At 40.2% G+C, this 26,692-nt stretch overlaps 1 protein-coding gene across 1 annotated transcript in view; it reads left to right on the top strand.

The window, feature by feature from the left end:
• UBR3 (ubiquitin protein ligase E3 component n-recognin 3) overlaps nt 1–26,692 on the top strand; it is a 152,716-nt gene that overhangs the window by 76,370 nt on the left and 49,654 nt on the right. The window contains exons 26-28 of the mRNA XM_038750895.1: nt 16,239–16,388; nt 17,206–17,339; nt 20,568–20,678. Of these exons, the coding sequence (XP_038606823.1) occupies nt 16,239–16,388; nt 17,206–17,339; nt 20,568–20,678 (395 nt within the window). The remainder of the gene's footprint in view (nt 1–16,238; nt 16,389–17,205; nt 17,340–20,567; nt 20,679–26,692) is intronic.

Here is a 26,692-nt window from a genome sequence, read left to right on the forward strand (position 1 = left end):
TTTAAGGTGAATTTTTGCTATTTTTTAAATGTTAGAAATAGTTCCCAAGCCCCTCATTTTGATGTAAAGTCATTCTTTATACACGTATATGAATGTCCTGAAAAATATATATTTCCTGATTTTTAAAAGTTTGTAGTCCTATGTGTTTTGCATTTGATTGGGATTTATACTGCTTCTATTATATCCCGGCTCTGCCACTTGTCTGTGTGACCTTGGGCAAGTCACTTCACTTCTCTGGGCCTCAGTTACCTCATCTGTAAAATGAGGACTGAGACTGTGAGTCCCGCTTGGGACAGGGACTGTGTCCAACCTGATTTGCTTGTGTTCACCCCAGCGCTTAGTACAGTGCGTGGCACACAGTAAGCACTTAACAAACACTATTATTTAAGCACTTAACAAATACTAGTATTACTATTTAAGTAATGCCAATTTATGATTGTTTTTAAATCAATACGATATTCTGGTTTCGCCTTATAAATTTCCTATATAGGATGTCAAAGCCTCAGGGTGGAAATTTTACTTCATCTACCTTGTTAATTTTGTGATTTCTCCCAACACTGAGACCTAGCTGTCGTGCCGATTATGGGTTCAGGTGGGCACTTAATAAGCTTCTGTCCCAAGTGGGCCAGCTTGCTGTTTTTACCTGGGGTCCAGATTTGGGAGGATCAGGTGGCATAAAGGCGATATGATTTTTTTGACCCCACATTACAGCAAGTGTTGGAAGAAATTGAATTTGAATGATTTCTCACTTGTTTTGTTGAACGTGGTAGGTATATTTCAACTACTTTAAAAATCCAATTCCAGTAGGTGTACATATTGTAGTATGCTGATGTACGTTATACAGACAATTAGACAGAGCACTGATGTGCAGTTGCCTAAGGTCAAACTACCACCTGTTCTCAGAACTATCCAAGCAAGACGCATTGTTAAAAACTCCAGTGGTGGTTGAATCAGAGTCCCCAAACAGGATAATGAACAAGTTAAGATTTAGTCAGTACTACAAATTGGAAAGAATAGCAGTAGAAAAATAGGAAGACAGAGGTAGGTAAAATATTTAAAGCTACTGAGGTTTAATATTGCCAAGTGCCAAGCTTGGATACCAGAGACTAGTCACCAAATGCCAAAGCCACCTGAAGGCTTTGAAGACGTAACTGGAAAAAGAGTTCAGACTAAAATGAGCCCCAAATTAACTTACCCTAGCCTCCCTTTTGCCTCAGTATAGCTGAAGCAAAGAGGAGTGCATTACGACATGGAATTTTTCTTGTGGTTTGGACCCAACCAGTTACTGATTCGAAGCAAGTAGAGTAATCCAACACAGAAACCTATGATGAATTTTCTTTTTGAGTTTTCCCTGAGAACTGTTGGCTAGTCTCTTCCCAGACTGTAATGATTTTGTTAGTATGGTTTTGTTCTCTGTCTCACCCTTTTAGACTGTGAGTCCACTGTTGGGTAGGGACTGTCTCTATATGTTGCCAACTTGTACTTCCCAAGCGCTTAGTACAGTGCTCTGCACACAGTAAGCGCTCAATCAATACGAGTGATTGATTGATTCCGCTGGATGGGTGGTGGGGTGGTGCTTCAGCTTTGTCCCTTAAAATTCTTCATCCTGACCTTATTCATTCATTCATTCAATCGTATTTATTGAGTGCTTACTGTGTGCAGAGCACTATACTAAGCGCTTGGGAAGGACAAGTTGGCAGCATATAGAGACGGTCCCTACCCAACAACGGGCTCACAGTCTAGAATGTCTAACTCTGGGGCATGGATAATGGGAGAACAGTTTGGTTTTTTTAAATGGTATTTGTTAACCATTTACTATGTGTCAACCACTGTTCTGTGCTTAACCACTTACTGTGTGTCAGCCACTGTTCTATGCGCTGGGATAGATTCAACTTAATTAGGTTGGAGACAGTCCCTGTCCCACATGTGGTTCAGTCTATGTGGGAGGGAGAACAGTTGGCAGACGAGGTACCCACAACTACCAGCGTACATGCCTACCATAATGTCTGGTGCGCCAGCCTGTAGTAAATGCCTCCTTGTCCAGTGACAGTAGGTTTTGGCATCCTTTTTTTGATACCTTCCATGCCGCTACTCGCGTGTCCCCGTGTTTTGGCTTTCTCCATTCTCCTCGGTGTCCTCCAACTCTAGGTGGTAAAACATGGGTGTCACAGGACCTCAGTACAGCAGTTTGGGAGACAGCACCCTGGGACATTGGCAAAATTGGCATGGTGTTCCAGAGCACCGGAGCAAGTCATGGCACCTACAAGCTGCAGCCACAAATTGCTCTCCTCGAACACCACATTCCTCTGCCCACTTCTTTCCTTCCCCCATTTAGAATGGAACAACAAGGATAACGCGAACTGATACTTGTTGCACATGGGTTCGCTAGATTTTTTTTTAATTGGTATTTGAGCACTTACTATAATAATAATAATGGCATTTATTAAGCGCTTACTATGTGCAAAGCACTGTTCTAAGCACTAGGTGCCAGGCACCTCATTAAGCACTGGGGTAGATACAAGGTAATCAGGTTGGCACAGTCCGCCTTCCACATGGGGCTCACAGTCTTAATCCCCATTTTGCCAATGAGGTAACTGAAGCGCAGAGAAGTTTAGTCACCCGCCCAAGGTCACCCAGCAGACAAGTGGTGGAGGCAGGATTAGAACCGAGAACCTTCTGACTCCCAGTGTGCTCTATCCACTATGCTGATGTACGTTATATACTATTATTTAAGCACTTAACAAATACTATTATGCCGCTTTTAGACTGTGAGCCCACTGCTGGGTAGGGACCGTCTCTATATGTTGCCAACTTGTACTTCCCAAGCGCTTAGTCCAGTGCTCTGCACACAGTAAGTGCTCAATAAATACGATTGATGATGATGATGAAGCTTCTTCATGAGCATGAGCACAGTGGCCACAACCAACTGGATCTTCTGGTGCATGGCTTTATAGGACATTTTTATTACTGGCAAGGCAGCATTTTTATATAATTTTTTCATAGCGTTCTCTGATGTACATGTGCTCCATGTTTTTCTGCTATGCTTAGTGATGTGAATTGCTGCCAAGTAAAGTAATAAGGATTGTGCGCAGTCCCAGATAAAAATTTGCCCTGGTGGATAGAGCACAGTCCTGGGAGTCAGAAGGTTTTGGATTCTAATCTTGTCTCCACCACTTATCTGCTGTGAGACTTGATATTATTATTATCTTCTTTTTATATATAAGTTGCTATTACAGCAATATCATTACCTTTCTCTCCTATCCAGTTGCCAGTGACAAAGCACGTGGTTCTCTGAATATATTTAAATGAATGACATGTTTCTCCAAGGTGCCTTGGGTTCTTGGCCATTGACTTAATTCACTCACAGAAGACTCTTGTCTCTTATCACCCCTGTGTTTCATCTTCTTTAGTCTCCTGTAATTTCCCAAATGTTTTACCTACTTTCTTATCTGACCCTCATTCCATTTTATTACCTCTGTGTCTCTTCTCTCATAATTTCTCTTCAAGAGCACAGTGGCCTAGGGGAAAGAGCAGGGGCCTTGGAGTTAGAAGGAACTGGGTTCTAATCCCAGCTCTGCCACGTGCCTGCTGGGTGACCTTGGGCAAGTCACTTAACGTCCTGGTGCCTCAGTTTCCCCAACTGTAAGATGGGTATTCAGTACATAGTCTCCCTCCTATTTAGAGTGTGAGCACATGTGGGACAGGGATTGTGTCCCACTCGATTTACTTTGCATGTACTCCAGCACTTAGAACTCTTAAATTGAGTTAAATATGTTTGTACGTATTTATTACTCTATTAATTTTACTTGTACCTATCTATTCTATTTATTTTATTTTGCTAGTTTGTTTGGTTTTGTTCTCTGTCTCCCCCTTCTAGACTGTGAGCCCAATGTTGGGTAGGGACTGTCTCTATATGTTGCCAGCTTGTACTTCCCAAGCGCTTAGTCCAGTGCTCTGCACACAGTAAGCGCTCAATAAATACGATTGATTGATTGATTGATTAAAAAAAACTTTCTTTATTTTTGGTCCCTGTTTGCTTTCTTTCTTAAAATATAAATTCCGTGCATGTTGCGGATAGGTGTGCTGAAGTTCATTTTGTGTATAAGAATGATAGCTCACTTCGTGGCAGGATTTTTTTTTAATGGCGAAGCAATTCAAGAGCCTTAAATTTTGGAAGACTGTCAGTTGAAGGTTTCCACTCTCAACAAGGGTTGTTTTTTATAGGTTCAGGAAGAACTTCCCATTAGCGTGGTCCCCAGATTATTGGACTCCAAGCACTGCCAGTACAACCACACTGTAGTAAGCATGGCTTTGTGGAAAGGTTATTGGCCTGTGAGTCGGGACCTGGGTTCTAATCTTGACTGCTGAGACATTGGGCAAGTCACTTAACTTCTCCGTGACTTGATTACCTTCTCTCTACCCCAGTGCTTAATACAGTGCTTGGCACATTCATTCAGTTGTATTTATTGAGCACTTACTGTTTGAAGAGCACTATACTAAGCACTTGGGAGAGTACAGTACAACAACAGACACATTCCCTGCCCAGAACAAGCCAAGTGCCTAACAAATACCACAGTTAGCAATGATTGTTGGACAAATCAACCCTTGAAAAGAAAGTATTGCTCTTTTCTGGAGTCCTCAGGAATTCCATATATTTTTCTATTGTGATGATTTTCTGTTGTTTAGTAAATCTGTTTTTTCATTGATTTCCATACTGTACCCATAAATTGTGAAAAACTGGCAACCGTATTTTCAGTAACTTCAAATCCTTATGCTATTATAGGTTCTTTGTACAGCGGGACTCCAATCCAGCACTTTTGCACAGCGTATTTTATTGTCATGTTGGGTCTAGTGATTTTGGCCTGAAAATGAAGGAATTACATGTTGGGGATGCTGAAAAATGATGTTGAGTGGATTCCAGTTCTTGATATGTGGTTAAAACCACTGTAACATTTAACACACGTTTGGCTGGTTTGGTTAATTTGGGACTATTGAACAGGTTCTGTAGCATTTAACACACGTTTGGCTGGTTTGGGTAATTTGGGACTATTGAACAGGTTCTGTAGCATGATCATTTATCATGCATATATATTAATATAAATATATATACATATATGTATATATGTTTTAATTTTGTGGTGTCTTCCATTTACGTAGAGTGTTGTTCTTTAACTATTCCATTAAATAAATGTGAAAATCTGTTTTAACAAATAGGTAGTACCCGTGCTGACTAGATTATTTTTCCCTCAGCAGGATGTATTGTAGACCTCGAAGCAAACATACCAGAAGGCAAGGAAAATATGCAGATTTTAAAATCAGGGTGACACAAATTTCTTAGCCCTTTCCATCTTCTGAATCCAGTTAGAAAAATAAATTAGATTTTCCTTGCCTTCTGAGGATACACATGCTGGGTCAGGGCAAGAGACATTAATGTTCTAATAGTTGCTCTGGCGCTATGGGGCTGCCTTGATATACAGTATTTGGCTAGAAACAGTTTGAACTTGTAAAGTGTATTTACACAGCCTAGGTCTTGGAAAGCTGTGCATTTCCTTCCGCTTACAGCTTGAAGATATAGAACTACAGCATAGAAAGGAATGTTACCAAGGTCAAGCATTACATTTATTGTAGTCGAAACAGAGAACTAGAGACTCTGTTTATTCGGTAAACCCCCAAACAAAAATCCTTGGAGCCCACTTAGGTGCCCTGTTTTTTTAAAATTATTGATTATAACAGTTGTTCCTCCCATAACGTAAGTGTCATTTGGGCGCTGATTCTAGGTTTTCTCTGAAGATTGCTGCTTGGGTCAAATCCTAGGACTTGGTATGGCCTGAGCAGACTGTTTAGGTCTGGGCATAACCTGGTAGAGCCCAGTGTCTGAGGCCCAGCCTTACTTCTGGGAACGGTCACGCTGTGAATGTCCGGGGAATGAACACGGGCTCTGGTAGAGCCCGTGGGCTGCTGGCACCCTTCAGGTGTGTGCCAGTCTTCATGGGGCAATAGCCGTGTCAAGCTGCCACTCAGCCTGGGCAGTGGCATAGAGCGGGCCACCTCAGGCCCGTGCCGATTCTGTTCTCCAGGCTGGGCCGCAGCCAACAGTAAATCGTTGTACATATGGTTGTACATATTTACTTATGGTTGTACATATTTATTACTCTATATTTATTTATTTATTTTACTTGTACATATCTATCCTATTTATTTTATTTTGTGAATATGTTTGGTTTTGTTCTCTGTCTCCCCCTTTTAGACTGTGAGCCCACTGTTGGGTAGGGACTGTCTCTGTATGTTGCCAATTTGTACTTCCCAAGCGCTTAGTACAGTGCTCTGCACACAGTAAGCGCTCAATAAATACGATTGATGATGATGATGGTGATGATGATGATCTGGAGTTGAGTCACAAATTGTTATGGGTGGCGAGCAATAGCACTGATTATTCTGTCCAGCTCTTACTGCTAAAAGACCGAAGTTCTACCTCACTTATCAATTTTCCCAGCTCTGCCTCTGCCTTCCACTGATTTGGTTATTAGCATAGTCTATTTTTTCATGACATCAAAGGAATAGAGGTAGAAAAAACCGTCCATTGATATTATGGGTCCCTTTGAACTATCAAAGCTTTATGTTCTCTCCCTGCCCCTTTCTTAAAATGAAGTACAAGTGTAGGTATGTAGTTTCTGCTTGATTAGAAGGGGGTTTTCTTTTTCTTTTCCGATTTGCACTCACAGAAGCGCATACCCACAAACGTAGCCTCATTCATGCCTGCTTGCTTGCACCCTCATTCATGTGCATTTGGTTTTCTGGAGACTAGGTTGGACCTCACAGGATAGGTACAGAAGCAGCGTGACCTAGTGAAAAGAGGAGACGACAGGGAGTCAGGTGACATCTGTCCCAACTCCTAACCTTGCCTGCTCAGTGGCTTCTATTCTATTTATTAATTAATTTTATTTTGTTAGTATGTTTGGTTTTGTTCTCTGTCTCCCCCTTTTAGACTGTGAGCCCACTGTTGGGTAGGGAATGTCTCTATATGTTGCCAACTTGTACTTCCCAAGCACTTAGTACAGTGCTCTGCACACAGTAAGCGCTCAATAAATACGATTGATTGATTGATTGATTGACAAGTCACTTAACTTCTCTTTGCCTGTTTCCTTATCTGTAAAGTAGGGATTTGCAGATGTCAGCCCCTCGTGGGACAGGGACTAACCTGATTATCTTGGTATGGTGCTTGACACATAACTGGTATTTAACAAATGCCATTTTTATGTCATAATTATCATTATTATATCCGTATTTTAGCGCGTAGAGAAAATGAGGGCTTAGTTAGGGAGGGCCTCTTGGAGGAAGTGTGATTTTGGGGATGGCTTTAAAGGTAGGGAGAGGGGTGGTCTGTCGGATATGAAGGGGGAGGGAGTTGGAGGCCAGTGGGAGGACACGAGCAAGAGGTTGGCAGGGAGATGGAGCACAGTGAGTAGGTTGGCATTAGATGAGCGAAGTGAGTGGGTTGGTTTTGTAGTAGGAGATCAGGGAGATAAGGTAGGAGGGAGAGAGCTGTCCCAGTGATTTAAAGCCGATGGTAAGGAGTTTCTGGGTGATGTGGAGATGGATGGACAACCATCGGAGGTTTCTGAGGAGTGGGGAGAAGGGAACTTGAATGATTTCATAGAAAATGAATGGTTTAATAACAGAGTGAAGTTAGGACCGGAGTGGGGAGAGACAGGAGGCAGGTATCACTCTTGGTTCTTTTTTACTCTGTAGCTTAGCTAGAGTGAAATAAATTGCCAGAAAAGTAAATCACTCTAGCTTCCTTTTTACTCTAGGTTAAGTTTAGATAGAGAGAGATAAATTACTAGAAAATAGCTTAGAAAGAAAGAAGAGTTCTCCTCTGCCTGAATCTCAGAGAGGGGAGGCAACAGCGTGCAGCACAGCTAAAAGACAGCTTCAATTATTACATTGACCTTCCCTCTCCTCTCAAGAGAGCTCTACTCCATTCCCAAGGGGATGGAACATTTCCCCTTTTGGCCGAGGGGAAGCCTCCCCTCCCAGAATATTCCAAAACATTCTGGTGTGGGAGGTCTTCCTTTTTGTCAGGCGTGTGACCTTGCTGCTGAACAATCGAGTCTTAAAACTTTTTCTCTACGACAGTGAATATTGTTTTCTGTGAATACTGTTGATGGTAATGCTTGCTTCAGCACTGTATCTGTCCCAAGAATCAAATTTTAATAATACTTTCTGGTCCGCTTATTTAATGTCAAGCATGGCTCATCGGTGGCACAGTTGAAACTACTTGAGAATGTGATTTGGGCCTCACTGGTCTAAAGTCCAGTGACAAATGGGCTCCATCTACTTTCTATTGTAAAGAAACTTCGTTGAGTTCAGCTCTCCCGGTCCTTGCGGAATATTTTTTCCCACTCATCTGAATCTCTTAGGAAATGTATGAGTTTATGCACTGATGAAGTAGCGTAGCACCTCTGTTTTAGAGGTAAGGTACTTAAAATGCCATTGAGTCACTTTGAGAGACTGAGTTGCGAATTCTGTACCTGAATGCCTTTGCTCTGAAAAAAGAAAGCGCTATAGAAGAAAGCGTATCCAGCACCTTTCTATGAACAATGCAACATCCGGAAATTTTATTTTGCTCAGTTTTGCAATACTGTCTTGGGCTAAATCAAGTCCTTCATTCTGGACACTTGCGGCGCTCATTGTCACGTAGCTTCCTCCTATTCATGACATGGTGGTTTATATTTGTCTGGTTTATCTTGGCTTTTTTGCCACTGTTTTGGCAAACCAACTTGGTCTGGTAGATTAAGAAAGATGGGTCAAGCAGTTCTAAGCTCATCTGCCCCTTTCCTCATTTATTGACTGTAGGGCTTCTTATACAACCAGGTGGTAGTAGCACTAATTAGTATCTGTTACATATTTACTATGTGCAGAGCACTCTTCTAAGCACCAAGCAGAAATATGCAGGTGAAAGAAAGACAGGGTCACCGGTCCACCAGGTCTAATATTTTAAAAATAAGGTGGGGCATGGTTTGGCAACACAATACGATAGGAAAGATGCAATAATATAAATACAAAACAACATGAAAGTTTAGGATCCAGCAAGTGTGGGGGTGAAAGGGACTTGGGACCTTCTAAAATATGTGGATACTCTACACCATCGCTGCTGCTTAAATTCCCCACAGCTCCAGTTGCACAGGGCGGGAACCCTGAATATCACGATAGGAAGGTGGCAGTTACTAGTGGTTTTACTCAGCCATTTCCCTTCCTATGATCTCCTTCTCCATATATAATAATAATGGTACTTGTTAAACACTTACTGTGTGCCAAGCACTGTTCTAAGCATTGGGACAGATACAAGTTAATCAGGTTGGCCACAGACCCTGTCCCATATGGGGCTCACACTCTTAATCCCCGTTTTACAGATCATCAATCGTATTTATTGAGCGCTTACTATGTGCAGAGCACTGTACTAAGCGCTTGGGAAGTACAAATTGGAAAATTTTTATCTCAGCACTCTTAGGCGATCTATTCTAGACCCTCCTAGGTATTTACAATTTTTTTTTTTAAACTCTCCTACCAGAGAAGGGATTAGAACCCAGGCCTCCAGCCTTTCAAGGCTGTTACTTTCTCTCTGAGCCACCACAGGCCTCACGGATGAGGTAACTGAGGCACAGGGAAAAGTGAAGTGACCTGCCCAAGGCCAGGTGTGGCCAAATAGCGTTTTCATCCTCTAGACCGTAAGGTCCATGTGGACAGGGAATGTATCTACCAACGCTGTATTCTTCCAAGCATTTAATACAGTGTTCTGCACCCGGTAAATGCTCAAAAAATACCACTGATTGATTTCAGGAATCCAGTAACCAATATTCCAGTCCATTTTGTTTGCATAGGACTTTTTGTTGGAGTTTCTTGTAATATATCACTTGATTTGGTTTTTGGGGGGACCAGGGATATGCCACCTGTTGCGATGGATGTCCGGGACCATGGTGTAGGCTATGGGAACACAGCCTGGGGTAGGAAAAAGAATTTCACTGCATGTACGTCTTAGCAGGAGTCACTGGGGCAGATTTATGTTTCATATGCTGTTGTTAAATGAGTTCCTGAAGTCTGCCATAAAAATCATTGAGGGCTTCACTATTTACTTAACTTATAAGAATGCGTTATGTAAACACGTTCTTAAAAATCATTGATGTCTTCACTATTTACTTAACTTATAAGAATGTGTTACGTAAACACGTTCTTTTTTCTGTGTGAAATGAAACCCCATAATGCCAAATTCATTGTTGGAAATTCAAGTTATTTTTGTGTGTGTTCATCTGCCTGCCACTAGATGGGGATAAATGTTTACATAATTTTAATAGTCATTAGTTAATGAAGTGCCCAGATTAAAAAAAAAAAAGTTTTCATTAGTTATTTGTTGAATGGTATTTTTTTTTTTTTTTTTACCTAACCCCCCTTTTGAAATTATCTCTTTTTGTTAACTGGCCACACTAGCTTTTGCATTCTCAAAGATTTATCGTTTGAAATGAACAGATATTTTAATGTCTTTTAAATTAATAATTTCCTTAAAAAAATCATGGCATTCTCAAAGATTTATCGTTTGAAATGAATAGATATTTTAATGACTTTTAAATTAATAATTTCTTTAAAAAAAATCATGGCATTCTCAAAGATTTATCGTTTGAAATGAATAGCTATTTTAATGTCTTTTAAATTAATAATTTCTTTAAAAAAAATCATGGCAGTTGTTAAACGGTTATTTTGTCCCAAGCATTGTACTAAGCGCTGGAGTAGAAAATAAAGATATTTAGGTTGGACACAGTCCCTCTCCCACCTGGGCTCCCAGGCAAAGTAGGAGGGAGAAGGATTTAATCCCTAATTTACAGATGAAGAAACGGAGGGCCAGAGAATTTAAGTGACTTGCCCAAAATTACCTAGCATACAAGTGGTGGAGCCAGGATTAGAACCCGGGTCCTCTGACTCCCGTGCTCTTTCCACTAGGCCACACTGCTGCTCCCCCTCTCCATCCCCCCATCTTACCTCCTTCCCTTCCCCACAGCACCTGTATATATGTATATATGTTTGTACATATTTATTACTCTATTTTACTTGTACATATCTATTCTATTTATTTTATTTTGTTAGTGTGTTTGGTTTTGTTCTCTGTCTCCCCCTTTTAGACTGTGAGCCCACTGTTGGGTAGGGACTGTCTCTATGTGTTGCCAATTTGTACTTCCCAAGCGCTTAGTACAGTGCTCTGCACATAGTAAGCGCTCAATAAATACGATTGATTGATTGATTGATTGATTGGTTAGTAATTTTGCTGCCCGATGGTCTTGGTGGCGTGGTAATTTGATTAATTCCTTGTTACTGGCTGAGGTGCCACTTTGACTCTTCTTAATTAGAGATAGGTTTCCATTTTTATAAGATGAAATAGAATGGAAGTCAGTGTTAACAACCCCTGAACATTCTGATATGGCCTTTCCTTGATGGGGTAATGACAGTTCTCAGATTATTATATTTTAGGACTATAGCCGTGGCTTCATAGACTCCTAGAGCTGGAAGCCGCCCTTCTCCAGGTAGATGAAGGACATCTTATAGACACCTTATAGACGGTGAGCCCACTGTTGGGTAGGGACCGTCTCTATATGTTGCCAACTTGTACTTCCCAAGCGCTTAGTGCAGTGCTCTGCACACAGTAAGCGCTCAATAAATACGATTGATTGAGTGATTGATTGCCCCGAGTTGATAGTTGTGTATATTTAAAAAAAATCTTTTGGGACAGTGGCTCTGTGATCTCTCTCTGCAGTTTTTCTTTGGCTTTATTTATCATTACAGACAAAAGTTCATTTTCGTGTCCAACTAATCTCTCTTTCAGTAGTAATTCAGTTGATATCAATACGGGGATGCCTTGCATCCTGACTCTCGAAGACTTTGGACAGTGTATTTTATGTTCTGAAGATCAAGTGACATTATTCACTGTGCCTTGTTCTTGTCTGTCCCTTTGGCTGACATCTTAGAAGCAGCGTGGCTCAGTGGGAAAGAGCCCGGGCTTTGGAGTCAGAGGTCATGGGTTCAGATCCCGGCTCTGCCCATTTTCAGCTGTGTGACGTTGGGCAAGTCACTTAACTTCTCTGGGCCTCAGTTACCTCATCTGTAAAATGGGGATTAAGACTGTGAGCCCCCCGTGGGACAACCTGATCACCTTGTAACCTCCCCAGGGCTTAGAACAGTGCTTTGCACATAGTAAGCACTTAATAAATGCCATTATTATTATTTATCTTGCTCATTCCCTTCATACTGCCTGGAACTCTGTCCCCCTTCATATCCAGCTGACCTCAGATCTCCCCATCTTCAAAGCTTTTTTTGAAATCACAACTCCAGGATTAAATCCTCATCTTCCCATACTGTATCTTCCAACTGCCCCCATCTAAGCACTAAGTAATCACAACTGTAACACTTATGTACATATATAGTTTACTGCTTTCTCCTATCTGCAATTTATTTTAGTGTCTGTCGTCCTGCTGCACTATAAGGTCTCGGAGGTCAGGGCTTTTTTATTCTAATTGTATTGTGCTGTGTTAAGTGCTTAATGCAGTGCTCTGCACACAGTAGACTGTGAGCTCACTGTGGGCAGGAATATGTTGGTTATATTGTAGTCTCCCAAGTGCTTAGTACAGTGCTTTGCACACAGTAAGCGCTCAGTAAATACGACTGAGTGAATAGTGGGCATTCAGTAACTGCTGTTGATTAGCTAATCAGTCAATCAATCAGTCGTATTTATTGAGCGCCTACTGTGTGCAGAGCACTGTACTAAGCGCTTGGGAAGCACAAGTTGGCAACATATAGAGACAGTCCCTACCCAACAGTGGGCTCACAGTCTAAAAGACTAAAAGACTTTTAGTCTAAAAGACTAAAAGCTAATAGCATGACATTTTATTTCTTCATATATTCGGAAATATGAGCAAAATAAATAGCCTGTTAAATAAAAACAGAGGTGATCTATAGCTTATAAATCACACACATCATCAAAAATCAGTGAAACCTTTCTCCACCAATCCTTTCTGCCTATTTGGCATTTTTGCCCAGTTGTTTCAGGTCTTGAAATTCCTTTAGATCAAACCAAGAAGTTACATTGGAAATAAAGATGATATGTTTTCATGATTTATAAATACAGATCCAACCAAATGAACTATCAGCATAGGTTGAAGAATGTGTGTGAGAAGGTGCTAATAATTTTGTAATTAAAATGATTTTTCTTCAAAGTGAATCCACCAAATTAGTCCGTAGGCATAGAGGTGCAATTGTGAATAAGTTGAAAAGGTCAACCTATAATTATAAGATTTATTTTCGTAATTTTTGGATCTGCCTGGAGTAAATATAACTTTATAGTTTGTGTCCAGAAATAAGTATAGAAGAGTTTGTATAAATAAATAGAAATAACTGAAGTGGAACCGCAGTATTCAGGAATGTAAATGTTGAAGGTTAATAACTATGGAAATGCGTAGTTATTAAAATAATACAATTTGGAAATTATTAATTTTTCATCACTTGCTAGATAGTCTGGTAAATGGGGACATCCTTATTTCTAGAATACTGTGTTTTGAGAATTGATTTTTGAGAAGAACAGTTTGTTAAAAAGGTGCATTTCTTTATCATGTAGCATTGTGTTGAGAACTTGTAGATGAATGTTGTTTGTGAACCCAAATGGGATTCCGACAAAGTTGAAACAGTATTTAAAAGGGAAAAGTTCTTGTTTAGTGTTGAAAAAGATTCCATGATTTTCATGTCAGCCTAATCATCATGATTAGGTTAAACACCTCCATTCATTTGTCCCGTTGCTGAACTTTCTTGGGTCCCTGTCCATTAAGACATTTAATTGTGCTCTCTTTAAGAAGAAACCTCAATTTATAGTAGGCAAGGGTCACTGTCACATCTAAATCGACATCTCTCATTTGCTCCTTTGTAAATAGTAGAGGTCATTGTTTGCATCGGCATGAATACTAAGTAGCTTTCTCAGTTGTAAAGGAGTCAGAAAAAGTGGATTAGAAGGCACTAGGCAAGTTTTTCATCACTAAATAGTGTAGTGTGACCGTAATTCCATATCTACTGGTTATCTAACAGAGAAACAGTAACCTTCAAAGCTCTGACCTCACTGTTAGGTTCATTTCGTTCACATAAATTAAAGCAAAGTCATGATTTCATTTGATTGGCTATGCAAGTCAGTAATATTCTTTTACCATCTCATTTATTTTTTTTTAATTGAATATTGCAAAGATATTAATCTGATCAGTGGAATTTTCTATTTTAATTAGAATGCCTGTAAAATGTATTTAATGTTATGAATATTTTAAATCCCTAGTTTTTCTTGTAATGTGAGTTGTTAGCCTATATTTGAATAGTCTTTTGGTTTGGCACCTTGTATGGCCTCCAGCGCTTAGAACAGTGCTCTGCACATAGTAAGCGCTTAACAAATGCCATCATTATTATTATTTGGCCCAAAGTTATGTACAAATCTTAGCTACAACTGCCAGTGCTTAGAACAGTGCTTTGCACATAGTAAGCGCTTAACAAATGCCATTATTATTATTATTATTATTATTGTTAACTGTATACATTGTTTGAGGGACCTGGAGGAATATTCTTGAATAATAAAATAAATTCATTGATAAATTGTGATTTAATCCTAAATACCTACTGAAGCAGAACCTATTATCAGATCAACCCTAGGTCATTATCTATTCACTGTTCAGTAGAAGACCTCAGTGAAACTTTTTTTAGGGTTTAAATCTCTAATTGCTACGTTAGGGTCAAGATAAAAATTATTTTATTTAGGCATGGGTATGTAACAGACAATGAAGGTAAACCATTAAAAGGATCCAAAGTGGATGTCTGATTCCTACATTTGCTACCAGTGGTTGTTCCAAAGTGCTGATAGCTAAATGATTTTTGAAATTTTGATTAATTTTACTATTTGGGTATTGTTGAAAATACTTAGTAAAACTAAGATAATTAATTTTGCAAGGCGCCACATGCTATTACAGTTAAAATGTCCTAAATGCAGTGCAATATACTGCCAAATAGGAATAACTGTATTTCACACACAAACTCACTAAGAGCTCCTGAACAAAGCTACTATGGTGGTAGGGAGTTAAAGTGAAATTATTTTCCTAGTTCCTTGTGGTATTATAAGTAAATGATCCATTGACTTTCCAGAAGTGTTATCTTCTGTTCAAATTTTGTCCTTCAGGATTCTCACCAAGCTAAACAGATGATTAGGAAGCCTAAAATTCCAAGCATCACTTTGCAGAGTTTTCTGTTGAATGAAGTAGTTGTGACTGTTTTCAGGCATCAGTGTTTTTTTAAAAACATAGAGATGATGTAAATCTCCTAATATGATGTGTAAAGACGGTTATGAGATCGCTTTTAGGATGGCCCAAGATGGTACTCAAAAATACCAGATTGGAATAAAACATCTGATGAATAGCCATCCTAGTCACTCTTTAAAGCATCTAATGATAGTGTTTATTAAGCCTTAGCATGTATGGGTTAAGCATTGATAAATGGCTTCAGTAATCATTCTTTAAAAATATTTAATGTCCCACAAGAGGTTCTCAGTTTAAATGGGAGAGATAGAGGTATTTTATCTCCTTTTATAGGTAAGAAAATTGAGCTCAGAAAAGTTGAAGGACATGCCCAAGGCCACACAACAGGCAAATAGCAAAGCTGGGACTTGAATCAGGATCTCCCAACTCTCAATCCTGTGTTCTTACTTCTAGGCCACACTGGTGTCCCCAAGTGTTAGTCTCTGTTTATTTTATTGTTATTCTGTCTATTCTATTTCTTTTATTTTGTTAATATGTTTGGTTTTGTTCTCTGTCTCCCCCTTCTAGACTGTGAGCCCACTGTTGGGTAGGGACGGTCTCTATATGTTGCCAGCTTGTACTTCCCAAGCGCTTAGTACAGTGCTCTGCACACAGTAAGCACTCAATAAATATGATTGATTGATTGCTTGATTCCTCTACTGCTTAGTTAGTTTATGTCTTGCATGATACCAGCATAGGCAGCATTTTAAAACTTTTTCCTGGGAAAGAATAGTTGAGATCTATTTTATCCCCATGAGTTCTTTGCATTGGCTTGAAAGTGCATTTTCTTTGTACTATGTAGTATATGGAACTTCTCCATTTGTTTATATTCAAGGAAATTTTTTTTTCTGATGTTAATGGTAATTTTATCTGTCACTTCAGACTCCCCAGAAACTGATATTGCTATGGAGATAGCTGCATCAGAACAACAAGTGTCGGAGGCAGTATATGACTGTGTTATTTGTGGACAGAGTGGCCCATCTTCTGAAGATCGCCCAACAGGTTTAGTTGTTTTGTTACAAGCATCTTCAGGTAAGATAAAGGCATTGGAATTTGCAATTCAGCAGCTTGTCTTTATCAAAGTACATTAAGCTCTTGTTAGGGTTCTTAGAGGTGCCTTGGAGATTTTATAGATATTCAAGTATTTAGGAGTCCAGTCTGTTTGCTTTTTGATTCTTCATGGCAAACCAATTTTTTTTGTCAAATGAAATAAGTGTTTACAATTTTGGTGTTCCCAAACTGTTGACTTCTGAACCTGGTTGTTTAAGGTTTGTCTCTTGCTCAGGTTTATTCCCCTGGTGGGATTCTTAAAAAAAAAAAAAAAGAGGCTTGTAGAATTTCCAAAGACTAGTGATTGCAAAGATTTGTATAATCTTGGTATCAGTGTACCCAGCATTTGTACCTTCACTATTTTCATATTTCCCTGTTGAGAGAGACAGAGAGAGAGTGTGTTTGTCTGTGTGTATTCATGGAAAAATAATTAGGGGACAAATGTATATATGATTAATATAGGTGCCAAAATATATAAGTGTATATGTAATATGCAAAGATATACCACAAGAGTTTATGCTTTTGCTTATTAAAATATAGACCCTTAATTTTGTTTCTAAAAAGAAAATTATTAGCAACAACTCATTTTTTCTGTTAGCTGATATTCCAGAGGAACTGTAGGATGAACTGCTTTCCTTCAAAATGACTGATTTTTGTATAGCCCTGGATAAGAGCAGTTATTACTAGCCACAACACAATATTGAAATGACACCTAAAGTGAACAGTGAAGCATTCCAGTTTCTGGCAGCAAGCAATGAGTTTGTTGTTCTACGTTTGTACACCTGCTTTATGTTTCTAGTGTTGGGGCAATGCCGTAACAACACCGAGCCAAAGAAACTGCCAACCACTGAAGAGGAGCAGATATATCCTTGGGACACATGTGCAGCGGTTCACGATGTAAGACTTTCATTACTACAGAGTCACTTTAAAGATGTAAGTACTCATTCGCTCCCGTTTACCTACCCTTCAAATATTGGGCAAATTTGCTGATGAATTTATAATCATTGTTCTTCAGCTGGAAAGGTCATTTCTGATTCACAGATGGTAAGGTCCTAATTGGGAGCATATGATCTAGAAGTAGAAAATTAACTGGGGCGTGCCTGGTGGCAGAAGTGCGATTTCAGGAGGGCTTTTGCAGATGTGGAGACCTTTGGTCTGGCAGATTTGAAGGGGAAGGGAATTTTGTAGGCGGGGCAAGGAGATCGACCATGGGGAAGTTTGATCGGAAAGTGTGAAAGGATGTAGGCTGGGAGTAGTGGGTAAAAAAAAATAAGAAAGAAGGAGAGAGTTAGTGTAGCAAATTGGGTCCAGTAGTCAAGAGTCTGTGCTTGCTGTGGAGGAGGCAGATGGGTAGCCAGTGGAGTTTTTTGAGAAATTGAGAGAGGTGGGCGGAATAACGCTTTAGGAAGATAATCCGGGATGTGGAATAATAATAATAATAATGATGGCACTTATTAAGCGCTTACTATGTGCAAAGCACTGTTCTAAGCGCTGGGGAGGTTACAAGGTGATCAGGTTGTCCCACGTGGGGCTCACAGTCTCCATCCCCATTTTACAGGTGAGGGAACTGAGAGGCCCAGAGAAGTGAAGTGACGTGCCCAAAGTCACCCAGCTGGCAAGTGGCGGAGCCGGGTTCGAACCCGTGACCTCTGACTCCAAAGCCCGGGCTCTGTCCACTGAGCCACGCTGCTTCTCTAATGTGTAATGTGGCCTGAAAATGCAAGAGATCGGAGTTAGGGAGACCAGCCAAAAGGCCGATAAGAGTAATCTAACTAAGAGATGAAGAATTTGACCCAAGGTGGTGGCTGTTTGGATAGAAAGAAAAGGGCAGATCCAAGAAATACTGTGAGGAAGAAGCAGCAGGAAAAGAATTTGTGTATTTTTCTGTGTGGTTAGCACACTTTATAAAATGAGCTAATTACAAAATCTGCTCATGTTCCAAGCAGTTCGGAAACAGAAATAGACGAGACAGCCACCTATAGGTTTTCTGATTTGTGAGCAGTAGAAATCTGCTAACCTGCTATGAATACTGTATTCGATTTGTACTGGTGCACAGCTTTAAATCTTCAAGGAAAGTCAACTTAAATCCATTAGTTCTTTTTAACTGTCCGTAAATTTATTTCAAATTTTTAAAAACAGATTTGAGCTGGCATCATAACTTTTTAGCACCTTTTGAATATATTTGGTTGACAGCATATTTGCTCATGGACTGAAGAGTCCCCTCCCAAATAAAACAATGTTTAATGGTACTCAGTTTGAATTCTAAAATTTAATGCCCTTTATCAGATACAAAAGAAAGGATCTACTACTGCAATTGAAAATACAGGCTATGCAGTAATTCTCCAAACGCATTATTTTGGTTAAGTCCAGCCTGGGCTGAGAAACAGGTACTGGTTTGCAAGATGAGTGTAGAGTACTGAAATAATTTAATGTTTTTGACTGACTGTGATGTATATAAACATGAAGCATTAAACAAAATATCTAGCACCAGAAATACTGTTGCAGAAAATTAAGGTAAAGTGCCACACTATTCTTATAACTCTTGTGCTAGTGCTTCCAGATTACCTGCTAAAGCTCTGGAAGTATATGCTTTAAAGCTCACTGCTTGCATAATTGCTTGGTGTTTTTTGTGTAACGGCCAGTGGAAAGTTAAAATGAGCCCACCAAACTCATTTTCACTTTTCACCTTGAGCAACAATTAAGCCAAGATTTGCTTAAGACAAAACCACCTTCATTCAAATATGATGCCTCTGAGCCTTTCAGCCAAGTACGCGTATTGTTTTGAGCTGTGCATTTGAAATGACAGTATAAATATTTAAGGAATTTACGGATTCAGAATTAATTGCATTTTCTAAATGTGTTTATTTTTATTACTTGCCCTGAAATCTACACAAGATTGTGCTTCATTTCAGAGCCCAACTTTGAGTAATAGTCATTCCTGTTGCAAAGTGATAGTTGCATCCTTTCAGACCCCTTCATTAAGAAAGAATTACATTGTCAACTATTGCCTCTGTGATAAACAAAGGACTGGTAGGAAGATGGTTCAAAAATAATTGAAATAGCACATGGAGTAGCCTCGAGTCTTATTCCTCTCATGCTTGTTTGAAGATTGTGCTTTGCACTGTTTTAGAAACACTATCAGTTTATTAGCATTTTAGAAAGTAATTTGTAACAGATTAACGGACCATGTTTCCAGTAAACATGTGGAAATTGAACTAAATGCTTCTAGTTAGTGTGCTGTGTATAATATTCGATTGGGCGATAATGTTTCTGATATAGAAATGTAAGTCTGCTTAAAGACATTCCTATGAAAAGCTGTATCAGGTTATGTCCAATTCATGGCCTCCGCGTTCCCATATTCTTTCTTCGCGTTCTGTCTAAATTGCATACCGAAAAGTCACGTTCTGGCAGAAGTGGCTGTTTCAGTTTTAAAGATAAACGATGTCATCATGTGCCATTTCATATTAAAAAATTAAAACACTAAACTTGCAGTGTTATAGATTTAAACATTGTTATGACAAACTGCAAAAATTCAGATCTAATTTCAGAGTCTGTGGTAATACGGACTGAAGTTGTGTTGCTTAATAGTTGGAGTAGGTATGTGGAAATCAGACATAGGAAGTGGCCTCCATGGGAACAGGCTCCAAAGCAGCAAGAAGTGAGTGAGTGTGGAGGAAGACAGAGAGAGCACATGCTTGAATGGGATGTCTACAGTTTTCTCAGAAGCAAGGAAGAAAGTGTGTTTGTGTGGTTGTGTGTTGGTGGGGGACAGGACAGTGGCATGAGAAGGAGGGTGTGCTTCGGTGTATATTATATATAAATATATATGGAGCAAAGGTGTTAATATCCATCTCCCTCCTGCCAAAGTTCTCTGATGCCCTTGTTTATACCTTTCCTGGTTGTATACGTTTTCCTGGTGAAAGTGAGCTTTCCTCCCAATGCCCAAATAAACCATTTCAATCATGTTTCCTAAAATCCACATATTCAGTAAGATGTACAGAAGGGAAAAAACCTCATTTTTAAAGAACCCTCCCATAAAGCCTCTTCAGGAATTCAGATAAGCTACCATCAGTTTCGTTCAAATTATAGAGGCTTAATGATCAAAGAAGCATTTTTAATAGCACACATTTTTAATTGAATACGTTTTGCTTGATTTCTAAGAGTTCCTGTCTCCAGGCAGTGTCAGTTGGCTGGGAAGGAGGTGTTTATGTGCAAACCTGTGGTCATACGTTACACATAGACTGCCATAAATCTTACATGGAATCACTGTGGGTAAGTAAACAGACAATTGAAAAAATAATTCCAGTGTGTTTTTTTTATCAAAAGACATAAACATTTAAAGACAGTATAAGATTTATGCTAACTTTTATATGCCAAAATGGAATCTGAGAGTTAATTAGACCACCTTTCTGCCTTCACATGAGCCTATACTTAATCCCAAATGGAGAATCTAGTTTATTTAAGAAAAATCTCTGGGGAAGAAGCATCATTTGGTAACCCAGTTCAGTGACTACTAAGCAGGAAAGTTGCTATCAGGAAAATCTATGATCGCCTTCTTGACCAGTTAGAAGTGTGTGGGAGGAGATGGGGAGTTTCTTCTTTGAAATGAAGAAGCTGTGGGAAGGAAGAGGAGAAGGGGGTAGTGGGTTGGGAGGGAGGTTAACTCATTGAGTTCCTATTGTGAACAACACTTGGGAGGGTAATTAGAGGTAAAAGATGCAGTCTCAAGTGCCCACTTACCTTCCTCTTCCTTTCCCTCCTAACTTTTTTCCTTCCCTTTGTTCTCCTACTCCCCTTATTGTGAGACGTAATTCTTCTATGGCCCAAGTTGTATCTACCGCTGTTTTAATGTTACAGAAATTACGCTGAGAAGGCAGGCAAATATATATATATATATATGTATATATATATATATGTATATATATGTATATATCATTAGCACCATCTAAAATTATTGTTTTTGGTTTTATTTTTGTTTGTTTATATTCTTTTTCTGCAAATAATGTGGTTTCTGCTCCCTAGAGCTTCACAACTCAAGCAGTGTGGCCCTTCACAACTGTAACACCATGGCATGTGCATGGTGAGTTGTGTAAGTCCAGAAACCCCTGTATAACACTTGAACTTTAACTCTGAGTAACTCATTTCCCCATTTCCCTGCAAGTAATGTGGGGCAAGCTTGGCCCAGGAAAGTGTTGAGATGAACTTGAACCTCCCTCTCCTAAGGCTCACATGGGTTTGTGCCATGGTGCAGATTTTTTTTTTATTTTGGCTAGTGCAGTGCCCTTCTGCCAGTCGAGTAGCCAGTAATCAAAATCCAATTGATTAATAAAATTAATTAAAATTAAAATTTGAGTTAAAGTTTTAAGAAGGGCTATACTCTTTGGGAACCCTGGAAGAATTTTTTGGTGTGCATGCTTTCACTGTGTTATAAATTATTTGGAATTTGTTTCGAGAATAAGGTAACTGGAATGTCTGGAAATGAGCAGGGTGGATGTTCGAATATCATGGAGCCTAAGGAGGAACTTAGGTCCCAAGTTGGGCAGGCTTGACGGGACAGAATCCCATTTGTGATATGAGAAGCAGAGGCAGCAGTTGCAACTGCTAAAGAAGAGAAGGATGGAGCGTTTCTTCCCTTCCCCACAGCACCTGTATATATGTATATATGTTTGTACATATTTATTACTCTATTTTACTTGTACATATCTATTCTATTTATTTTATTTTGTTAGTATGTTTGGTTTTGTTCTCTGTCTCCCCCTTTTAGACTGTGAACCCACTGTTGGGTAGGGACTGTCTCTATATGTTGCCAGCTTGTACTTCCCAAGCGCTTAGTCCAGTGCTCTGCACACAGTAAGCGCTCAATAAATACGACTGATTGATTGATTGATTGATTTCTTTGGCAGAGTCAATAGAAATTGCCACCACTGCCTCCATAGCTGAACTGGTGTCTTGGTTTGGGGAATTTCCACCATGAGGTGGAAATACATCGTCCAGTAATATTGGAAACTTCCGTCATGGACCCAGAAAGGGAAGTTTTGGGGCACCTAAGCAGGCATCTAGAAGTACTCAGCACCCACCAGCCTTCTCTCCTGCTCATCCTTGCCCCACGCTGCTGTCCACGGCCACCTGGCTCAGGTGGCAATGGGGCTGGAGGTTAGCTGGTCCCCCGCTCATGGCAGAAATGCTGGGCTCAGGTGAAAGTGGAAGGGATTCAGGCCTTATTCCCTGCTTATTTTCTTGATGCTTCCCCTTCCCCCCTCTTCCCTTGTTCCTTCCTGCTATATGTTGTTCCCTTCCCCCATTTTCCCCAGTCTGCTTTGGGTCATGGTTATCAGGATAATAATAATAATAATAATAATAATAATAATAATGGCATTTTTATTAAGCGCTTACTATGTGCCAAGCACTGTTCTAAGCGCTGGGGAGGTTACAAGGTGATCAGGTTGTCCCACGGGGGGCTCACAGCCTTAATCCCCATTTTACAGATGAGGGAACTGAGGCACAGAGAAGTGAAGTGACTTGCCCAAGGTCACACAGCAGGCATGTGTCAGAGCCGGGATTCGAACCCATGACCTCTGACTACAAAGCCCGGGCTATTTCCACTGAGCCACACTGCTTCTCTGCATTTGGGATCTCTACATTTGTGTCCATTGTGTCTACTCTCTTTTCCTTATTTCTGCTTTTCTGTTGCTTTCTCTCTCTACATGTCTCTCTTCTGTTCTCCCTTCCTCCTTTCCCTTGATTAATACTATTTAGCCCATTATAGTGCTTATATATGAAACTAATTACCAGAATGTCCCAGTCGAGTATTTTAATCCTGATTAGGTAGATATAAAAGGATACGGAAAAGTTTTGACTTGCTTTACATACATATTTATTACTCTATTTATTTATTTATTTATTTATTTTACTTGTGCACTTCTATCCTACTTATTTTATTTTGTTGGTATGTTTGGTTCTGTTCTCTGTCTCCCCCTTTTAGACTGTGAGCCCACTGTTGGGTAGGGACTGTCTCTATGTGATGCCAATTTGTACTTCCCAAGCGCTTAGTACAGTGCTCTGCACATAGTAAGCGCTCAATAAATACGATTGATTGATTGATTGATTGATTTAAGTCTCGCAGCTAGCCGTGGTTAGAATGGAAATATTTCTGTTTTAGCACATGTGCTGGTTTACTGGTAACTTGCTGGTAAGGCAGTAGAAATTCAATAGACATGGTAATGAAGATAAAAGAAATGTTAAAATTTTAGAAATACAGGAGAACTTTTTCGTTCAGATTTGCAGTAAATTTCAGAGAACTATATCTTAAGAATTGATAAAGAAAATAACGTAGAAGGTTTGAAATAGGCTTTTCTTTCATTAGAATTTGATTATAAGCAAGGAAATCTCTCTAATTTCCATTTAATCCCTATTATAATAGAGATTGTGTGTATATTTCATTTCATTACATTTAAATTACATTTAAATAACATAGTCTTAACAGGTTTAGTATTATTAATCAATCAATCAATCAATCGTATTTATTGAGCGCTTACTGTGTGCAGAGCACTGTACTAAGCGCTTGGGAAGTACAAGTTGGCAGCATATAGAGACAGTCATCATCATCATCATCATCAGTCGTATTTATTGAGCGCCTACTGTGTGCAGAGCACTGTACTAAGCGCTTGGGAAGTACAAGTTGGCAACCTATAGAGACAGTCCCTACCCAACAGTGGGCTCACAGTCTAAAAGGGGGAGACGGAGAACAAAACTCTTTCGCAGCTCCAGTGATATAAAAACTATTTACACAGCACCACAAAGATAACCATAAATTTGGAAGATATTACAAAAAGACTGTTTAGTTCTCTTTCGGTTTGCTGGGCAAGAGCAGTTAAACAAACAGCACCATTTCCCATACTTCATGCTGCTGCCCGGATTATCTTTGTCCAGAAACGCTCTGGGCATGTTACTCCCCTCCTCAAAAATCTCCAGTGTCTACCAGTCAATCTGCGCATCAGGCAGAAACTCCTCACCCTGGGCTTCAAGGCTGTCCATCCCCTCGCCCCCTCCTACCTCACCTCCCTTCCCTCCTTCTCCAGCCCAGCCCGCACCCTCCGCTCCTCCGCCGTTAATCTCCTCACCGTACCTCGTTCTCGCCTGTCCCGCCATCGACCCCCGGCCCACGTCATCCCCCGGGCCTGGAATGCCCCCAATCCCTCTGCCCCTCCGCCAAGCTAGCTCTCTTCCTCCCTTCAAGGCCCTGCTGAGAGCTCACCTCCTCCAGGAGGCCTTCCCACACTGAGCCCCTTCCTTCCTCTCCCCCTCATCCCCCTCTCCATTCCCCCCATCTTACCTCCTTCCCTTCCCCACAGCACCTGTATATATGTTTGTACATATTTATTACTCTGTTTATTTTACTTGTACATATCTATTCTATTTATTTTATTCTGTTAGTATCTTTGGTTTTGTTCTCTGTCTCCCCCTTTTAGACTGTGAGCCCGCTGTTGGGTAGGGACTGTCTCTATATGTTGCCAACCTGTACTTCCCAAGCGCTTAGTACAGTGCTCTGCACACAGTAAGTGCTCAATAAATACGATGGATGATGATGATGATGTGAGCCCCCCCATGGGACATATCTATTCTATTTATTTTATTCTGTTAGTATCTTTGATTTTGTTCTCTGTCTCCCCCTTTTAGACTGTGAGCCCACTGTTGGACTGTGAGCCCACTGTTGGGTAGGGACTGTCTCTATATGTTGCCAACCTGTACTTCCCAAGCGCTTAGTCCAGTGCTCTGCACACAGTAAGCGCTCAATAAATACGATTGATGATGATGATGATGATATCTATTCTATTTATTTTATTTTGTTAGTATGTTTGGTTTTGTTCTCTGTCTCCCTCATTTAGACTGTGAGCCCACTGTTGGGTAGGGACTGTCTGTCTCTATATGTTGCCAATTTGTACTTCCCAAGCGCTTAGTACGGTGCTCTGCACACAGTAAGCGCTCAATAAATACGATTGATGATGATGATGATGATTTCCAAACTTGTGCAGGCAACAGTTGGTAATCTGACTTCACAAGTGATGATGTTTTGTGGTGCAGGGTCACGTTTCAGGAACAACTCTGGAGGCTTGTTGCACGATCCCTGACTAGCTCCTTCCCACTACATCTTTGGTCAAAGGATGGGGTAGAGGCGGGGCGGTCGATCTGTGTAGGGTCCCGGGGCTCCATTTGTTTCACCCTTGTGGGGAACACAACTCCTTATATGTCACCCATTTGCCCCGAGGTTTTTCTTAGCTCTTCGCATGTTGAGCCAGGCTTCCCAGTGCATTTTCATAGAACTCCATGAAAGACTTAGAGATGCGCAGTTCCCCTCCCTCCCATCACATCTATCTGCATTAGCTCTACAGAAAAAAAAAAAATCCTATATTTTCCAAACGGGAAAGAGGCCATTTTTAAGCTGGATAATTTAACGTTGGGCTCCGAGACAGAAACATTTTATTTTTAATGAATTTTAATCACCCCTATTTCAATCAATCATTTATCAAGCGCTTACTGTATGCACAGCAGCGCTGCTTCTCATAAAGTGAGAAGCAGCGGGGCTCAGTGGAAAGAGCCCGGGCTTTGGAGTCAGAGGTCATGGGTTCGAATCCCTGCTCTGCCACATCATCATCATCATCAATTGTATTTATTGAGCGCTTACTATGTGCAGAGCACTGTACTGAGCGCTTGGGAAGTACAAATTGGCAACATATAGAGACAGTCCCTACCCAACAGTGGGCTCACAGTCTAAAAGGGGGAGACGGAGAACAAAACCAAACATACTAACAAAATAAAATAAATAGGATAGATATGTACAAGTAAAATAAATAAATAAATAGAGTAATAAATATGTACAACCACATATACATATATACAGGTGCTGTGGGGAAGGGAAGGAGGTAAAACGGGGGGGACATGCCACATGTCTGCTGTGTGACCTTCGGCAAGTCACTTCACTTCTCTGAGCCTCAGTTTCCCCATCTGGAAAATGGGGATTAAGACTGTGAGCCCCATGTGGGACAACTTGATCACCTTGTATTCCCCCCCCCAGCGCTTAGAACAGGCTCTGCACTTAGTAAGCGCTTAACAGATGCCATCATCATCATCACAGCACTGTACTAAGCACTTGGGAGAATAAAATATAACACTTGGTAGACAAGTTCCCTGCCCACAACGAGCTTACATTCTGGAGGGAGAAACAGACATTAATATAAATAATAAAATTCGGATTTAATTTTAAAACTTTGAGTACTGTTTAGGCCACA

Source organism: Tachyglossus aculeatus, chromosome 9, assembly GCF_015852505.1.
Source record: "Tachyglossus aculeatus isolate mTacAcu1 chromosome 9, mTacAcu1.pri, whole genome shotgun sequence".
In the NCBI taxonomy this organism is placed as follows: domain Eukaryota; kingdom Metazoa; phylum Chordata; class Mammalia; order Monotremata; family Tachyglossidae; genus Tachyglossus; species Tachyglossus aculeatus.